The 17771-nt window shown below is 43.2% G+C and overlaps 1 protein-coding gene across 1 annotated transcript in view; it reads right to left on the bottom strand.

The window, feature by feature from the left end:
• The window catches only part of LOC126456513 (probable G-protein coupled receptor 179), a 1523402-nt gene that overhangs the window by 152219 nt on the left and 1353412 nt on the right, over positions 1 to 17771 (bottom strand). Inside the window, exon 9 of the mRNA XM_050092263.1 lies at positions 4326 to 4394. Coding sequence (XP_049948220.1) covers positions 4326 to 4394 — 69 coding nt within the window. The remainder of the gene's footprint in view (positions 1 to 4325; positions 4395 to 17771) is intronic.

The raw sequence follows: 17771 nt of genomic DNA, 5'->3' as shown, positions 1-17771 counted from the left end.
AATGAGATGCACTTCCCATTTAGTCTTTTAATTTATTTTGTACTCTTACATCCTGAGCATCCAGTAAGGTTATGCGCAGTATGCACCTTAATGGTAACATATAGTTGGGTTCCAAACACTCAATCAAAGCTTTGAAGCCTACATCTTCAGTCACAGAAGACGGTTGCAAATTACCAAAAACTAAGTAATTTTTTTCTCTTGCAACACGTAGAGGTTTTTTGATAAATGTGGTAATGGTTTTTTGTTGTTGTTCTTAAGGCTGACGTTTTAATGAAGGAACTTCAGATCTAGGTGTAGACGGAACTGGTGAAATTGTAACTATGATCTTGTACGATTACTGATTTTTTTAATAAGATTTTTTAGAAATTTGATGTAAAACCACTTTTCATCTACACTCCTGGAATTGGAAAAAAGAACACATTGACACCGGTGTGTCAGACCCACCATACTTGCTCCGGACACTGCGAGAGGGCTGTACAAGCAATAATCACACGCACGGCACAGCGGACACACCAGGAACCGCGGTGTTGGCCGTCGAATGGCGCTAGCTGCGCAGCATTTGTGCACCGCCGCCGTCAGTGTCAGCCAGTTTGCCGTGGCATACGGAGCTCCATCGCAGTCTTTAACACTGGTAGCATGCCGCGACAGCGTGGACGTGAACCGTATGTGCAGTTGACGGACTTTGAGCGAGGGCGTATAGTGGGCATGCGGGAGGCCGGGTGGACGTACCGCCGAATTGCTCAACACGTGGGGCGTGAGGTCTCCACAGTACATCGATGTTGTCGCCAGTTGTCGGCGGAAGGTGCACGTGCCCGTCGACTTGGGACCGGACCGCAGCGACGCACGGATGCACGCCAAGACCGTAGGATCCTACGCAGTGCCGTAGGGGACCGCACCGCCACTTCCCAGCAAATTAAGGACACTGTTGCTCCTGGGGTATCGGCGAGGACCATTCGCAACCGTCTCCATGAAGCTGGGCTACGGTCCCGCACACCGTTAGGCCGTCTTCCGCTCACGCCCCAACATCGTGCAGCCCGCCTCCAGTGGTGTCGCGACAGGCGTGAATGGAGGGACGAATGGAGACGTGTCGGCTTCAGCGATGAGAGTCGCTTCTGCCTTGGTGCCAATGATGGTCGTATGCGTGTTTGGCGCCGTGCAGGTGAGCGCCACAATCAGGACTGCATACGACCGAGGCACACAGGGCCAACACCCGGCATCATGGTGTGGGGAGCGATCTCCTACACTGGCCGTACACCACTGGTGATCGTCGAGGGGACACTGAATAGTGCACGGTACATCCAAACCGTCATCGAACCCATCGTTCTACCATTCCTAGACCGGCAAGGGAACTTGCTGTTCCAACAGGACAATGCACGTCCGCATGTATCCCGTGCCACCCAACGTGCTCTAGAAGGTGTAAGTCAACTACCCTGGCCAGCAAGATCTCCGGATCTGTCCCCATTGTGCATGTTTGGGACTGGATGAAGCGTCGTCTCACGCGGTCTGCACGTCCAGCACGAACGCTGGTCCTACTGAGGCGCCAGGTGGAAATGGCATGGCAAGCCGTTCCACAGGACTACATCCAGCATCTCTACGATCGTCTCCATGGGAGAATAGCAGCCTGCATTGCTGCGAAAGGTGGATATACACTGTACTAGTGCCGACATTGTGCATGCTCTGTTGCCTGTGTCTATGTGCCTGTGGTTCTGTCAGTGTGATCTTGTGATGTATCTGACCCCAGGAATGTGTCAATAAAGTTTCCCCTTCCTGGGACAATGAATTCACGGTGTTCTTATTTCAATTTCCAGGAGTGTAATATAAGGTATGGCAAAGACCACACTTTGCCTTATCGTCGGTACCTTCAGTAAAAAGGTTCCACAGTTTACTCCTTTATTTGTCTATTATAAATTGCACTGAAAGAATCAATACAGAACTCTTAAGCCATCGTGGTTTACAGAAGGATCATGTGTCGGAGAAAGTGTCTAATAATGGTAAGTACTGTTCACGCAGTCTATCTTGGGTGTTTGGCGCGATGGTCGTTCATGGAATGTCAGAGCCAGTCGGAATATTTTGTGATTACTGTCGCTTGTTTCCTATTGACGCCACTGTGACCGACCATAGTTTTAGCACTACATTTACGAGCCGCGGAATTTGTTGTACTGCGTTTTGCTACATTAACAATTAAAATAATATCGACATGAGCGAAATAGTATCGCATCTGAACATAACCCTATTTTATACTTTTTGTACAACTTTTTTGTACTAGAAGATAAATAATAACCATTAACGTTTGCAGGTAAAAAATATTTTAAAATACCGTGTATTTGAACTAAAGGCGGGCCTGATGATCATGCAAGATTAATTTGCAAAGACGGACCAAGAAGTAAGACCTGAAATATCTTATAACAAATAATAACGACCTAAATCATAGAGCTACGCGCTTCGGTTTCGTCAAGAAGGTCTATATAAATGGCTTATCTCACAGTAAATATTAAAGCAGAATAGTCCAGTTCCAAAAGCAATATTTTAAATAAAACTGAATTTGCACTAAAAGAAAGCTTGTACAACACAAACAATGTTCTCTAAGTAACAACTACTGCGCCGATGTGCGAGCATCCTTTAATCTTCCGTAAACGGCCGAGTAGAATCGAGCGAAGAAATGGGACGTCGTTCTTCGAACGCAAAGCACGGTAATGAGTTTCATCCTGGATGCCGAATCGAGTTCCAACGCCATGCATTTCGTATCTGTACAGTTCGTACCGCATTCCATTATACGCATGTTCCACATTAGTTTGCATTACAGAGATCGTATCGATAGATGCGAGTAACGAAATATATTTATGAGTAACGATTCGGCACTTCGAATCAGCCAAAGTATTCTTCACCAAGTACCGAGTACCTACGATTTGCTGCAGCTCTGGCAATTAGCGGATTGTTAAAAGTTAGAATATTTTACAACCAGTAATAAATTAATTACTATTATACTATATCATAATTTTAATTAGCAGGAACTATCATACTTCGTAAAGTTCACGGATGTCCATTGCTGTGTATTTACATGAAATTTTGTTTGTGCGTTGTAATGCACTTTTGTCACCGAAGTGAAGTATTGTGAGAACGTTAGTGAAGAAGTAAAAGGAATACCGACACAGTTGTAATGCATGAAAAAAAGCCGCTAGACAGAATAGTTTTCAGTTTGAAAATTTTCAAGAAATTTCATGTTTAGGCTACACAAAAATACTAACCTAATTTCCAGCGGAAAAGCAACTGATGTGATAAGAAGATAGTTAAGAAAATGACTGGTGTTTGGAATAGAGTCCTTCGGCCGTATTTCATTAAATTACCCTACATAGATCGATCCCTCAACAATGATCTTTCCCACATGTTTTCTGATTGTGTTTCTATCGGACGCTGTTCTTCAACTTTTCTTACTGCTTGCCGGGAGATCTGTCAGTGGGGTAGTCAAAAAGAGTTGTGCACAATTCATGTGACAGTCAGATCTCCGTTCGGACCTTCTTATTTATATTTTTATTAAAAATGAAACTCCTCCAGCGGTACTTAACATTTCAATATTTATTTGGCTGCTAGTTTCTACGTTGCGTCAACGTGATCTTTAGGCCTGTGCACTTTGATGATATCAGTTGTGTGTCGCTGAGTACTAGAAGTCCGCGGTGAGCAGGTATTGGTCTCATCCACACAAATTTGATATCATCAAAATGTACGGGCCTGAAGATGGCGTTGACGCAACGTCGAAACTAGTAGTCAAATAAATATGAAATCTTAAGTACAGCGGTTCTAAGCGCTACAGTCTGGAGCCGAGCGACCGCTACGGTCGCAGGTTCGAATCCTGCCTCGGGCATGGATGTGTGTGACGTCCTTAGGTTTGTTAGGTTTAATTAGTTCTAAGTTCTAGGCGACTGATGACCTCAGAAGTTAAGTCGCATTATGCTCAGAGCCATTTTTGAACCTTAAGTACAGCTGAAGGAGTTTAATTTTTAATAAAAATTATACCAGCTGTTGTCCCATCATCATCCAATTTAAATATCGATGTACGAAGGTTCTCATTTATATTTTCGTAGTTTCCTCTAAACCATCTGAGGCCAGTCCAGGAATTGTTCATTACAGGGCACCTTTCTTGCCGCAGGTGTCTCCAACTGCATTCGTGCTCTGCCTGTAGGTTGATGAGCGGGTGCAATCCATCCTTTCTGCCGTCCATCCGTCATTGCTTCTGAAGGTTGTTTGCGAGGAAGGTTACTCAACTCAGCAGGTATGTAGAAGGAAGGATACATGACCGGAAAATAACTAGGTGAAGAAATTTGACTCACCGTGGCGTACAACAGGAACTCTCCGAGTAGTATGGTTTCCAGGATGGTCCACATGCCGGCAGCTATCGTCTGGAACAGAACAAAAGCCAATCACAAGCGTCATAAGACACGTCCAACCAAACCAATCTGTTGAAGATAACGCAGTTACCGAGGTAAATATCAACTAACTGTACACCTTCGTTACCACATTTTTAAATCTGATTTAGATGATCAGAAAATACATTACTCGACAATTGTTAAGAGACAGGGACATTGATGGACGGAATAATTACAGACAATGATGGACGACGTGAAACAAAGTAAGAGAGATGGAGGTATTTAAAACGAAAAAGGGTACAGATTTCACAAGAGAAGACAGGATAACGGACGTAAATCAAGTTTGTGTGTGGCATTTGTCAGATTTCCATCTTAAAGACCGATAAAACTTTTTATCCATTGTGGATGTAGAACATTGTGACTGCCGGCCGGTGTGGCCGAGCGGTTCAAATGGCTCTGAGCACTATGGGACTTAACATCTGAGGTCATCAGTCCTCTAGAACTTAGAACTGCTTAAACCTAACTAACCTAAGGACATCACACACATTCATGCCCGAGGCGGGTTCCGAACCTGCGACCGTAGCGGTCTCTCGACTCCAGACTGTAGCGCCTAGAACCGCTCGGCCAATCCGGCCGGCGTAGCCGAGCGGTTCTAGGCGCTTCAGTTTGGAACCGCGCGACCGCTACGGTCGCTGGTTCGAATCCTGCCTCGGGCGTGGATGTGTGTGATGTCCCTAGGTTAATTACGTTTAAGTAGTTCTAAGTTCTAGGGGACTGATGACCTCAGATCTTAAGTCCCATAGTGCTCAGAGCCATTTGAACCATTTTGAACATTGTGACTGTTATATAAAAAGGTTTTCAGGAATTACCGCAGGTGGTCACCTGAAACACATCTATTTAAAAAGGCGGCTGGATGAGGTAATTTCTGAAAACATTTTTATGAAGATCGATATCGAAACCTCACCAAGGAATATCCCTCGTCGGGCACTGACGATTTTACACCTGTTGAGGAGTCCTCTCAAAAGACGGTTTTCACTTCTTGCGGGGTTCAGGCAGAGGGTGTTCGTTGAGAACATGTCTGCCAAGAGCATCCCAGTGGCGCTCTTGCGGTTGTCAACCCGTGGACTGCAACCCACGTTAAGGGGCCGTGAACGCTGGTCGAGAGTCGAGGACAAGATAAAACGTACCACTAAATTCAGGGGTTTCACTCGTCAGTCGTCGAGGTTAGTGAGTACTGAATGAAGTAAGAGCTGAACTGCCTTGCCGCCATCCTATAACACGCACAAGGGAATGGTCGATTCCGTTATGTCGAAATCTGCCCTGTTTCTTTTTTTACACAGAAAGAAAGACGTCAGAAGAAACTGCTAAGGCGGACCACCAGTACATTTTTTAAATACTGAAAATTACCGAAAGCGTGTGTCACCAGGCTGCCGGATATTTACGTCCTGTAGGCTGATCTACAGGGCTGGTGTGTGGTCTTGGGTGGCTGCTCACGGGGTAAACACATAACACGCTACAATGCGATCTCCAGCTTGCCGAGTTGGTAGTTTCTACGACACAAGCGTTCACAAGAACCACTCGCTAGAATATGCTCCTTCAGTTTCCAGATACAACAAGGAAGGAAGGAAGGTAGACTGGTGTTTTACGTCCCGTCCACAGCTAAGTTTGTTTCAGATGGAGCCTTGCTCGGATTTCTTTAGCGGTATGGTTCACCCAAGAATTGAAGCTCGATCTCTCGGAACGTGAGTTTACGGCACTAGACACTACTCTACGTCTTCGTAAAAATAACGCTGCATGAGTATTAAAGAGATTTCTTAATAACTGGCTAGTAATAGAATTTATAGGTTTGCTGATTTGCACAACTGATATTGAGACACTGGCATTTCGGCATGTACAATAATTGATATAACTCAGTCGTTGCAATATAAAGGCAGAGAGAGAGGGGGGAGAGAAAATTGTTACCGAATATGCGTGTAATTTTCACAGGTAAAATTTGAGAGTACATCGAAAAGTCTGTATATTAGTTATGCGCTGTTTAGCTTATATCCGACACCTCTGTGTATCGTTCACCGTCTTCAACAGTTTTGTGTAGAGCTCCAACAGAGAAAGCATTAACGACAGCACGTTCTTTACGCAGGTACGGATTTAATGAGATTTGAAAATCACAGATATATTGAATGGATTTTTGAGGATGATTGAAATTGCTGTGGTCGTAGTGATTTGTAAATACTATTTTCTCTGTCAATTTCCTTAAAATGCCTAGCTCCGACGCATAAATCTTTAACAGTGGAGGCAGAAAAAACGTTTCTAACAACTCAGGCACACTTGTCGATCTATTGGAACTTAACGTTATAGTTCCCCAGTCTGTCAAAATACTTCAAACAACGACATAGAATTTAGTGACAATGTAAGGAAACTTGTGAAAGAGTGGATATGTTGGTATGAAACTTAAGAGAATGAGGGACATGTAGGTACTGCGAGGCGGATGAGACGGGGTGCACTGTCAAGGTCATGGCACGGGCGAGTGAGAACACTGTCACTTAAATTCCTACAACAGTACTTCCAAGTCGGTGGAATCTTGGGCCAGTCGCGGTGTTATTGCGTCGCTTGTGTGTGTAAATCCACCTTAGTCAGCGATTGCTTGTTATATCTTAGCTTCGTGGCTGCCGGTATTGCTAGTCCACGTTAATATGGACGCTTGGTTTCGGACAGGGTCTTGTCTTAAGACGAAGCATCCAAGTGATCCACGTCAGATCGTTAGTAACCAATGTCGAGTCCAAGTAATAGCAAAATATCAAAGAAGATTGAAACATATATTCGTAAATTTAATCCCGATGTTTTAGAGCTCCGGTTTATGTACTGCGGTGCTGAGAGAGAGCCGATATTTCAGTGTGTGTATATGAGTGTGTGTGTGTGTGTGTGTGTGTGTGTGTGTGTGCTTGCGCGCGCGCGCGGGCGGGCGCGCGCGTGCGCGCGCCACTTGTTTCGAACCGTTATCCAACGAATGTATAAAACTATCAAAACTTCAAAGACATCTATCAACCAAACAAACAGAATGTACAGGATATTTTCATGATCTCTTTCAAATCAAGAAAATAAATTTTCCTATGAGTAAACCCACCATGGAAAAGTCTTCAAGACACAACATACTATGTACAAGAGTTTTCTGTGTGCTGTCTTTGTGAATTGCAAAGAAGGGTTCAGCTCACATCGTGGTAGAAGAACTTATTATACCCCCAGCAAATATAATAAGTAATACTTTGTTTGATGAAAATTGAGGCTAAAATTAACCAGTTTTAGCCCAGTTATTGATTATTCTTACTAATGATTAAAAACACTCGAAGAGATGTAGATGACGTTGCGGCAAGATATACGGGCCCTTCAACAACTCGTGACGTCAGACTAGCCGCCTTGCAGTTGTGTTGTGATTATGCAGTGAAATATTGTAAAATGATATAGAAAAAGAACAATGAAAATTACTATTAATACGGAAACTATGTATTTCAAGGATAATCTGTGAACAAAGATAAAAATGAATAGACAGTCCTCTAACGGGGAAGAAAGGGAAAAAACTAACGACTCTTCGTTTTGTGCTTGATTGTAAAGGGACGTCATTAACGATTGGTGATGAGAATGGTCTGTGTTTGTTATTAATACTGGATGAAAAAGCATTCTTATGATAATAATAATTAATTCTATGAAGGTGTAAACTTGTGTTTTCCTTTCAATAGTGTAGGGAAAGGCATCACATAATTATTACTGAGCTGATTTTATTTCAAAGACGCCATTACGGGCGAGAACATAATTTTAAGTCTTTAATTACGCCACACGGCTTAAAATAGGAACTCACGGGCTGAGAATTATCTGATTAAGTGTTTCACTTGAAAGTGAATTAATATTTCATTGCAGAAACAGTTTTTGTTAGCCTGGACCAGTCACCATGGATCAGGTCTCACGATTCACTACAAAAAATAATTGTAATTCAGATGTAACAAAAAACTCTAATCCGTTCTATAACAAGATTTCAATGTGAACCTCACAGAAAGAACTGAGTCTCTTCTCATTAGCATAACAATGCAGCTGGTCGGATTTTAATGTGCGCGACATTTAGCTTTGCTAGATTTCATGGCTAATACGTGAAACACAAACATGCTAGACTGCTTGAACTCGCAGTTGAACAGAAATTAACATTACTCGCACAAAAATCAAAGCCTTTCACGTAACCGTCAAGATTTTGGTGCACTTTAACACAGCATTTCAGCTTCGTGTTGCAGAGCGGCACTTCGCGTCTGCAAACGGCGAAAGCTGCGTGAAACATAATATTCTAATAACGGCAGGCCCTCAGAAAACAGGCGCCCAAGGAAAGTACATTTCTTTTTATTGAAAATAGCAAGTCTCCATTAAGGTGGCTTTAATGATGTTGCACTTTCTAATCTGCAACCTTTCATGTCAAAGAAAATCATTACGTGTTAGTAGAATTGAGTATTCTGCATTTACAACTGCATTTACCATTGATACTGAGAATAAGTCATCTTAATTATTTCTTGTGCTACAGGAACATTGACAATAACATCATACAATTCGGATATTAGTACACAGCGCCCTCGTGCCGCTGTGGCGGCTGTACGAAGTGCGACGGCGTAACTGGCGGCGCGCGCATTTGAAGTTGCGGCCGACCGGGTAGCGGCCGGTATAACAGGTACCTTGGGACCGGCACTTCATTGGAAGTCGACTCACACTGACGTATCTACAAGCAAATAGCTGCCACTACCTTTCCCAGATGATGGGTGTTGTCAGAACTTTGGTTATCAGAGCACATAGCTTCGCTAGCGAGAGAAGAATGATCTATGCTTAATACGAGCTTAAGAACACATAAGCAAGGTGCGTGGATTACGGGTAGACTACGTGAGAGCCGCGTGTGAGCTTAAAAAAGGGTTTTTTATTCAGCTTCATTAAAGAGCGGCAGACCTCTTGTTTTTATGATCAACTGCATTGTAACGTGATAACGCGTAATTTTTGTAAAATAGTTAACACTTAGGGTTCTGGACCTTAGTCTGTAAAAGCGGAAGCCGTACAGCTTGTCCGTCCTTCTGTCCGTCTGTCTATCTGTCCAATTGTTAAAAACCATTTCTCCCGGGAATAAGTAGACGTATCAAGCTGAAATTTATGTCATACCGAGCAGTTGTCAGATGACGATTAGTTTGGCTTTAGAAAAGGTAAAGGCACCATGAGGCATTTCTGATGTCGCGGTTGAAAACAGAAGAAAGGCTGAAGAAAAATCGACACACGTTCATAGAATCTGGCGACCTGGAAAAATCGTTATACAATGTAAAATGGTTCAAGATGTTCGAAACTCTGAGAAAAGTAGGGATAAGGTATACAGGAAGACGGGTAATATATAATGTATGCTATAACCAAGAGTTAACAATAAGACTGGAACTTAAAGACCGAAGTGCTTGGATTAAAAAGGTTGTAAAACAGGGAAATAGTCTTTCGCCCCTACTTTTCAATGTATACATCGAAGAAGCAAGGAGTAATGTAAAAGAAACGTTCAAGAGTAGGACTAAAATTCAGGGTAAAAGGATATAAATGGTAAGATTCGCTCTTTTCTGGTGGAAGAGAGGTAGTGAGTTATGCAAAAAGGCAGGGTGGCAGTCGCCACTGGGCGGTTATAGTGGATGGTGTGTCCGATGGAATGTGGGGTTTCCTGGACAGCAATTGGTCATCAATGCTGGTGCTTAGTTTTTATGGTGTGAGCGTTGGCAGTCGATCAATTAACCCGGTATCATCTTCTGCGGTTAGTGAAGGAGGTCTTCGACGCTAGGAGTGCTGCGTGCACTTCGGGCTGTGCTCCTCGACAACCCCAAAGGATTCGATATTGTGCTCCATGACGGCCCCTTGCTGAAATTACTTGAGCAATGGGTACCAGTGTTACATGTACACGTCATCCGCTTTTATCTCGACGACAGGACCTTCCATATGCAAGCTGGAGCTGGAATATCCACTGTTCGTCGTATCTGTGTTATCAGGCTGCAGGGCTCAGTCCTTGGACCGATCCTGTATGCGCCCGACACCGCTGATCCATCTGATGATACAACGATCTTCAGCCGCAGCATAACGCCAACACTGCAGCTCGCCTCTGACATACTGCGCTACAAGTGGAGCCAAAATTCAGTGCTGCCAAAGAGTAGCCCTTGGTAGTGCAACGGCGTCAACTCCATTAGAGAATATCGATGTCAAGAGTCAGGGCGACCTGGACCACCTCCACATTCCTACCATGTTGGTTTTCTAGTGGGAGCAGCAGCAGATGCAGTCACACAAGGTGTTGTGGATTGGCAAGAGAGCCAACCCACTATGAGAGGAAGCCGAAAGGCACGCGCTTTAGCTCACGCAGGCTGGCGTGAGGTCTGGAACAGGACAAGGAAGTTAGACTTTAGCAAAAAAAGGACGTAGCTGTTGGAATACTTAACTTTAATCCGTAAATGGTGAACATCGCTCTTGACGGTACATGTTTTACAGCATCAGTAGTAACTGGTAATGGCGCTTTGCTAGGTCGTAGCAAATGACGTAGCTGAAGGCTATGCTAACTATCGTCTCGGCAAAGGAGAGCGTAATTTGTCAGTGAACCATCGCTAGCAAAGTCGGCTGTACAACTGGGGCGAGTGCTAGGAAGTCTCTCTAGACCTGCCGTGTGACGGCGCTCGGTCTGCAATCACTGATAGTGGCGACACGCGGGTCCGACGTATACTAACGGACTGCGGCCGATTTAAAGGCTACCACCTAGCAAGTGTGGTGTCTGGCGGTGACACCACACAAGGATTGGAACAAGTCGATGTGTTTCTCCGTTTCAGTGTTCAGTGAAGACCCAAAGCTCACCTGTAATAAACGTAACGTAATTGTGAGCCCACGGTCCCTGGTGGTGATGCGTAGTCGTATGAGCAGCAACTAGAGCAGAGCAACCTTATGAAGTAAACATTCCTTTCTGACGATGGCGATGAATCAGTTAAAGATCGACACGGCTATGGTGATGGAAGCTATGTCCTCCTGGGAGCAGATGCTAAACGATGACTGCACTGGTGGACGGCTTTTGATGGCAGGGTGGCCAATAATTATACGCGCGAGGGCCAACCTTGTAAACATGCATATGCCCCAGGTGTCATGTAGTTCCTCGGTCACAATGCTTAGCAGCGGCCTGGATTTCGATAACACTACTGATTGCTGATCAGGTGCTGTACCCATGCACTAAATATGTCTGTGCTGGAGAGATGCTAGTCTTCTTCCGGACGTTGCCACTATATTTCTTCCCGCTGTGAAGATTTCGGCCTTCAAATTCCACTGTAGCGGCGTTGACTGGCACAAGATACGACAGTCGCCGCCATGCTGACTTCTGGTCTGCAAAACCAGCAACTGACGCAGTTCCGCAAACGGCTGGGAAGGTGTACCACTGAAGACCCCCGTGCTCCCGGAGGCACTGAAGTGTGGTGGTTACAGTGGTACTGATGACAACGAATAGCCTAAGACAGAAATCAACTGGTTCCAAACTGAGTCTAATTCCAAACTGAGTGTGGCTGGATTTTTCGACTGCTCCTACTAGAGAACTGACATGCATGAGATGAGGGTGTCGTACTGGCTGACGTGACGGAGTCTACTCGTAACCTCTTCATCCTGCAACGGGATCGACACTTCCAAGCGCTGTTGTCGTCATTCTATTTTGTGGCAAAGGTGAGCTTTGCAGAGGTACTAACGACTTCATCAACGTCATCGTGAGAAACTAAAAACTTGTGCGAACTCTAGACGCTTGTGGTGGCCATATGTCATTTGTTCTTGATTAATAATCTGTCTTTTTTTTATTTTTCTCTGTAGAAATATACCGTAGGTAATATTCCAGGTATGAAGGCGGATGAATGTTGGAAAAGTGTGAGTGTAAGCAGTAGACAGAAGTGTAGGTGAGTGTTTGAATAATTATGTAAAGGTAGTGTTGTCATGTAAATATATTAAGAGTCGTCCAGGAATCAATATTCTATGTGTTGAAGTTCCAGAGTGCTTGAGAGAGTATAGGATTTTTTTCTTCTTTTCCATTTTTGCACTATACTCCTGCTTCTATCCGCGATTCTCTTCTCAGGTACGCTTTAAACCCTCGTTATTATGGTGTATATACGGTGTGTGCGTGAGTGGTTGCCAATGATGTGTCCACAACAGAAACTTCACGCTTACAAATGAATTAGAAACAGCGCTGCTACTGACAACCTACATCTAAAGGAATATATTAGATAAGATATCTAGTCATAATGATATTCTGATCTAGCTTAATCAGAAAATCGATAATGTTAAATAATATCCTTCAAGAATGAATACCACTACATGCCGTAAAATTTTTATTTTCAAACAACAAAAAAATAAATCTATAAAATCAGTATGGAATGTTAAAGCCTATACTCTGCATCCACACTTAAGTGCCTGATAGAATGTTCATCGAACCAACTTCACAATAATTCTCTACTATTCCAATCTCGAACAGCTTGCGGGAAAAAACAAACACATATATCTTCCCGTGAGAGCTCTGATTTCCCTTATTTTGTTACGATGATCGTTTCGCCCTATGAAGGTTGATGTCAACAAAATATTTTCGCATTCGGAGGAGAAAGTTGGTGATTGAAATTTCATGAGAAGATTCCGCCGCAACAAAAAACGGCTTTGTTTTAATGATGTCAACCCCAAATCCTGTATCATGTCAGTGACACTCTCTCCCCTGTTTCGCGATAATACAAAAAGTGCTGCTCTAACTCCGTTAATCCTAACTGGTAAGATTTCCATACCGCACAGCAATCTTCCAAAAGAGGACGGACAAGCGTAATGTAGGCAGTCTCTTTAGTAGATCTGTTACATTTTACAAATGTTCTGCCAATAAAACTTAATCTATGGTTTGCCTTCTCTACAACATTTTTTATTTACAATGTAAGTTGTTCGTAATTGTAATTCCTAGGTATTTAGTTTAATTTACGGCCTTTATGTTTGACTGATGAGGGGGGGGGGGGGGGGGGGATTGTGGCGAGAGTCGCTGGCGCCAGTGATTCTCTAAACTAGTAGGGGCAGTAATCCGGTTCGTTCTGACATGCGCGTTTTCTCTTTGGTTTTCCTCTTCTGGGCGCTATTTAAGCGCAGCGCTTCCTGCTATGGCTTGCTTGGTTTTCCTCTCTGGGACCCTAGTGGTAGTGCTTGCCCATTGCTTGGCAATATACTGAATAACTTTAATATTCGGACACTAAGAGATTTTTACTTTGCTGCGTCATAGCTGTGTTCTGAATAAAAGAAAAATATAATATATCCACGTGATATACGAAGTTAGATGTCTAGTAAATAATAGTATGAATGATGTTTACCACTTGTTAAATACTACGATTGAAATAAAGCACTCTTCGATGTTTGCGTTACTTTCATATCTGGACAGATGGCAGTGCCGCACTTGTCTTCACCGTTCACACCGGGGTAAATACTTCGAATCAGAAGGCAAGTGTGTGTTTACAAGCGAGGTCGACTGTCCAGACAGTACGATGCCACGAGAAAGGTAATAGTAGTTTTGAGATACGACAGCCCGTGATTTTTCACAACGTGAAAGGTAAATCATATAGGCAAATTGCTGCCACGCTCAACGTAAGTAAGAGTATTGTGAGAGATATCGTCAGACGATTAAAAAATGAGGACTGTATCGACTCTATACCGCAAAAGGGCTAACCACCGCAGCTGGAGGAGCGTGACAAGAGGCAGCTGATACGGAAACTAAAGAAGGATCCTACAGTCAGTGCACCCAGATTAGCACGTGAGCTGCTAAAAGAGACTGGCAAGAAGGCACATCCTCAAACGATTTGCAGAGCATTGAATGAAAGTGGCTATAATGGAAGCGTGGCCAGGAAGAAACCGTATGTGAATGAACAGAATCGGGAGAAGAGGTTGTACTTTGCCAGGGAGTTTATTACGAAGGGTGAAATATGGAGGAACGACATCATTTTTGCCGACGAAAGTAAATTTAACGTTTTTGGGTGCGATGGACGAAACGTGGTGCGGCGGAAGAAGAACGAAGAATTTACGTCACAAATATTAAACCGACTGTAAAGCATGGAGGTGGCAGCATTCTTTTCTGGGGCTGTATATCGATATTTGGCCGGGGCGAATTGGTATTCATCGACAGTATTATGGACAAAAATGTCTATCTGAACATAATAAAGAACAATTTATGGAAAAGTGCTGAAACCATACACGTTCAAGTTTTACCAGGACAAAGACCCGAAACATAAGGCTCGCATTGTGCAGGAATATTTGTTGTACAATTGCCCCAAAGTCTTACCACCACCACCTCAATCACCAGGTCTCAGTCCCATTGAGAATGCGTGGGGAGCATTGGAGCGACGTATTAGAAAAACACCAGTATCGTCCAAGGAAACTCTGAAGTGTTGATCAAAAGAAGAATGGGACACTCTACATGCGGACTGTTTAAAAAAGATCATTTGCAGTACGCCGCAGCGTTTGAAAGAAGTGATAAAACAGAATGGGTACCCGACAAGATACTGAAACATTTTATGTTCCACAAAATCTTGTCTTGAAATTATTAGTTCTGCAAAGTGTCCGAATATTAAAGTAACGCGAATATAGGACAGAGTTGTATTTAAATAGTATTATGAAAGAACATATGTACGTTATCTTAATAAAGTTTGAGATATTATTTACAAGACACATCACGGAATATAATACTTGGTTACATGTTTTGTTGGTTTTCTTACGAATAAAGTTATGATGCTACAAGGTTAACATATCACAGTGTCCGAATATTAAAGTGATTCACTGTATGTTGTGCTGGCGAGTCTTGGAGTGACCGTTACGGAGGAGCGTTGGTTGCTCGCGACGCTGTGTTATGATCTGAGGAATGTGTCGGCGGCGTGATGGGGTGAATATTGTACTACTTGATGCTGGATACCTATGTATGCTATGTGGATTCTCGTCGTTTGCTGCTACTAAGGGTGGGTGTCTGCTATTTCTTTGAAGTTGTGTTTTGTGACCAATCCGATCGTAATTTGTGTTCACAGGCGAAAACAGTGATCCATATGTGATTATCCCCGCCGTGGCGGGAATAAGGAATTCACTCTTGGTTCCGGTAAATGTTGGGTAGTGATGTTAAGAGTGTAAAACACTGCTCAGTGACGGGAGCACTAAGCGTGAGTAGTGTGAAGGCTGCATGAGTCATTCGAGGATAGTGCGCAGGCCATGTTTAGTGTTAACACAGAGTGCTTGTAATGTTACTTGAGTATCTTATGATTTATTCTGTGGTCTCCGTTTGAAGGGGCCGTGACTTTCGTGTCTTGTATTATGGGTTTTTATGCTCTTGGTTCGGCAGGCCGTTAACTTCTCCAGATTTTATGCTTTTTTATTGGGGTCTGCCTGCAAGAGTAAAGAATTATGACCTGTAAGAAGTGAATAATTTCCATGCTGTTTGTTTGGGGTCTTGCATATGTTAAGGGTATTACATTTAAAGGGGGCCTAACTCTGAAATGAGAGGGTTTGTGTTATGTCCTTTGGTTTGGTTGTCTGTCCTTTTTTTAATGTCACAGTGTACTAAGAGCGGCGGACACAATCAGTTCCGGACTGACCAATACAGGGGGCGGCGCCTTGATTGAAATATGTTCGGACGGCGTTGGTTCGGCCAGCTACGTCCTGGTAACACTCGGCGTTACTTGGCTGTATCATGTCAGTCGCTACTCGCCCCAGTAGTTGACAAAAGTTGAGTATTCGCTCTTGTAATTATTTCGAGATTGTTCTCGTTAATGTGTTCGGGGTGCACCAAGGTGCGTCGTCTGTTCCTAGCAGTTTGGTCACTCTTGTATTAGGGTGGGTCATTCGTTGGGGTGTGTCCGCTGTTGCGCGGAACTTAAACTGCCTATTAAGAAACTGTCTTTGCTGCCTAAATATTGTTGTTATACTTGAAAGAGATTTCACGAGTGAATTCCATGGAATAAATCACTATATAATTGGCGGAAACCCGTTGTTCTATGATATGTTGATTGGTCTAAGGTTCCAGTTGGGAATTTGTTCTTTTACTTAAAATTTGGAAATATGGGGTGATAAAGAGGTAGATGTACAGTTACAGCTTGTGTGGAAGTAGATAATGAAAAGGTATGGATTAAAAAGAAATATATACAAGAGTGAGGTAATGGTATTTGGAAAAGACAAAGGGATCAACGGGAATATTACTTTGAATGGAGAAACCCATCAGAGTGATAGAGAGTTTCACTTATTTAGGGAGTGAAATATCTAGTGATGGAAGAATAACCAACGAAATTAATATGATGTTACACAAGGGAGCAATTTGTACTAAACAATAAAACACCAGATTTGGAATCAGGAAGTTTCAGAAAAAGTAAAATTCCTTATGTGTAAGAGTTATTACTTCCCAATTGCCTCCTATGAAGGAGAAACGTAGACAATGACAGAAAGGGACTGGAGCAGACTCCAAACAGGGGAAATGAAATTTCTCAGAGCAGTTAAGGGAAAAACAAGAATGAGCAGAGTAAGGAATGTAGATATTAGAAAGGATCTTAAACAAGAAAGTATGAGAGGTGAAATCGAAAAAAAGAGATTGAGATGGTACGGGCATATTAAGAGGAAGTGTGGGTAGACTTCCCAAAATTATGGAAGAACTAAATATGGAGAGAAAAATACCTAGAGGGCGGCCAAGAACGCGGTGAAAACCTGGAGTGAGAATATCTGTGGAAAGGAAAGGTGTGACTTGGCAGCAAGTGGAGGAAGAAAAGTGAAGACCGAGCCAAATGGAGATTATTCGTCAGCACCCAGACCCGGCAGTAGCTGGAGCGGTATCCGGATACAACAATTTAAAATTTGTTACTTAACATTCTGTACTGTTGCTTGTTTAACAATGTGGATTTAGTCCCGGTAAATTCCTACTAAATTTTTGGGCAGTTGTGCTTATCGTCTATATTTATCTGGGGCTGTTCGTTATTTTGTTAAAAAAAATGGTTCAAATGGCTCTGAGCACTATGGGACTTAACTGCTACGGTCATCAGTCCCCTAGAACTTAGAACTACTTAAACCTAACTAACCTAAGGACAGCACACAACACCCAGCCATCACGAGGCAGAGAAAATCCCTGACCCCGCCGGGAATCGAACCCGGGAACCCGGGCGTGGGAAGCGAGAACGCTACCGCACGACCACGAGATGCGGGCTTTTGTTAAAAGGAATGATCTTTACTTAACTTGTTTCTTGTAAAGACTGTATAAGGTCTTCAAGTATATTTGTTATTGGTGTCTATTGGAAGGCCGGTTTTGTAAAAGATTTTGTAAAGCTATTTTTGGGATGACGTGTAATAAATCTTTGTGAACTACAAGCCTGTGTTTGCGTTTTC

Source organism: Schistocerca serialis, chromosome 2, assembly GCF_023864345.2.
Source record: "Schistocerca serialis cubense isolate TAMUIC-IGC-003099 chromosome 2, iqSchSeri2.2, whole genome shotgun sequence".
Taxonomy (NCBI): Eukaryota; Metazoa; Arthropoda; class Insecta; order Orthoptera; family Acrididae; genus Schistocerca; species Schistocerca serialis.
Note: the sequence above shows the minus strand (reverse complement) of the source record. Positions and strands in the feature narration are given on the sequence as shown.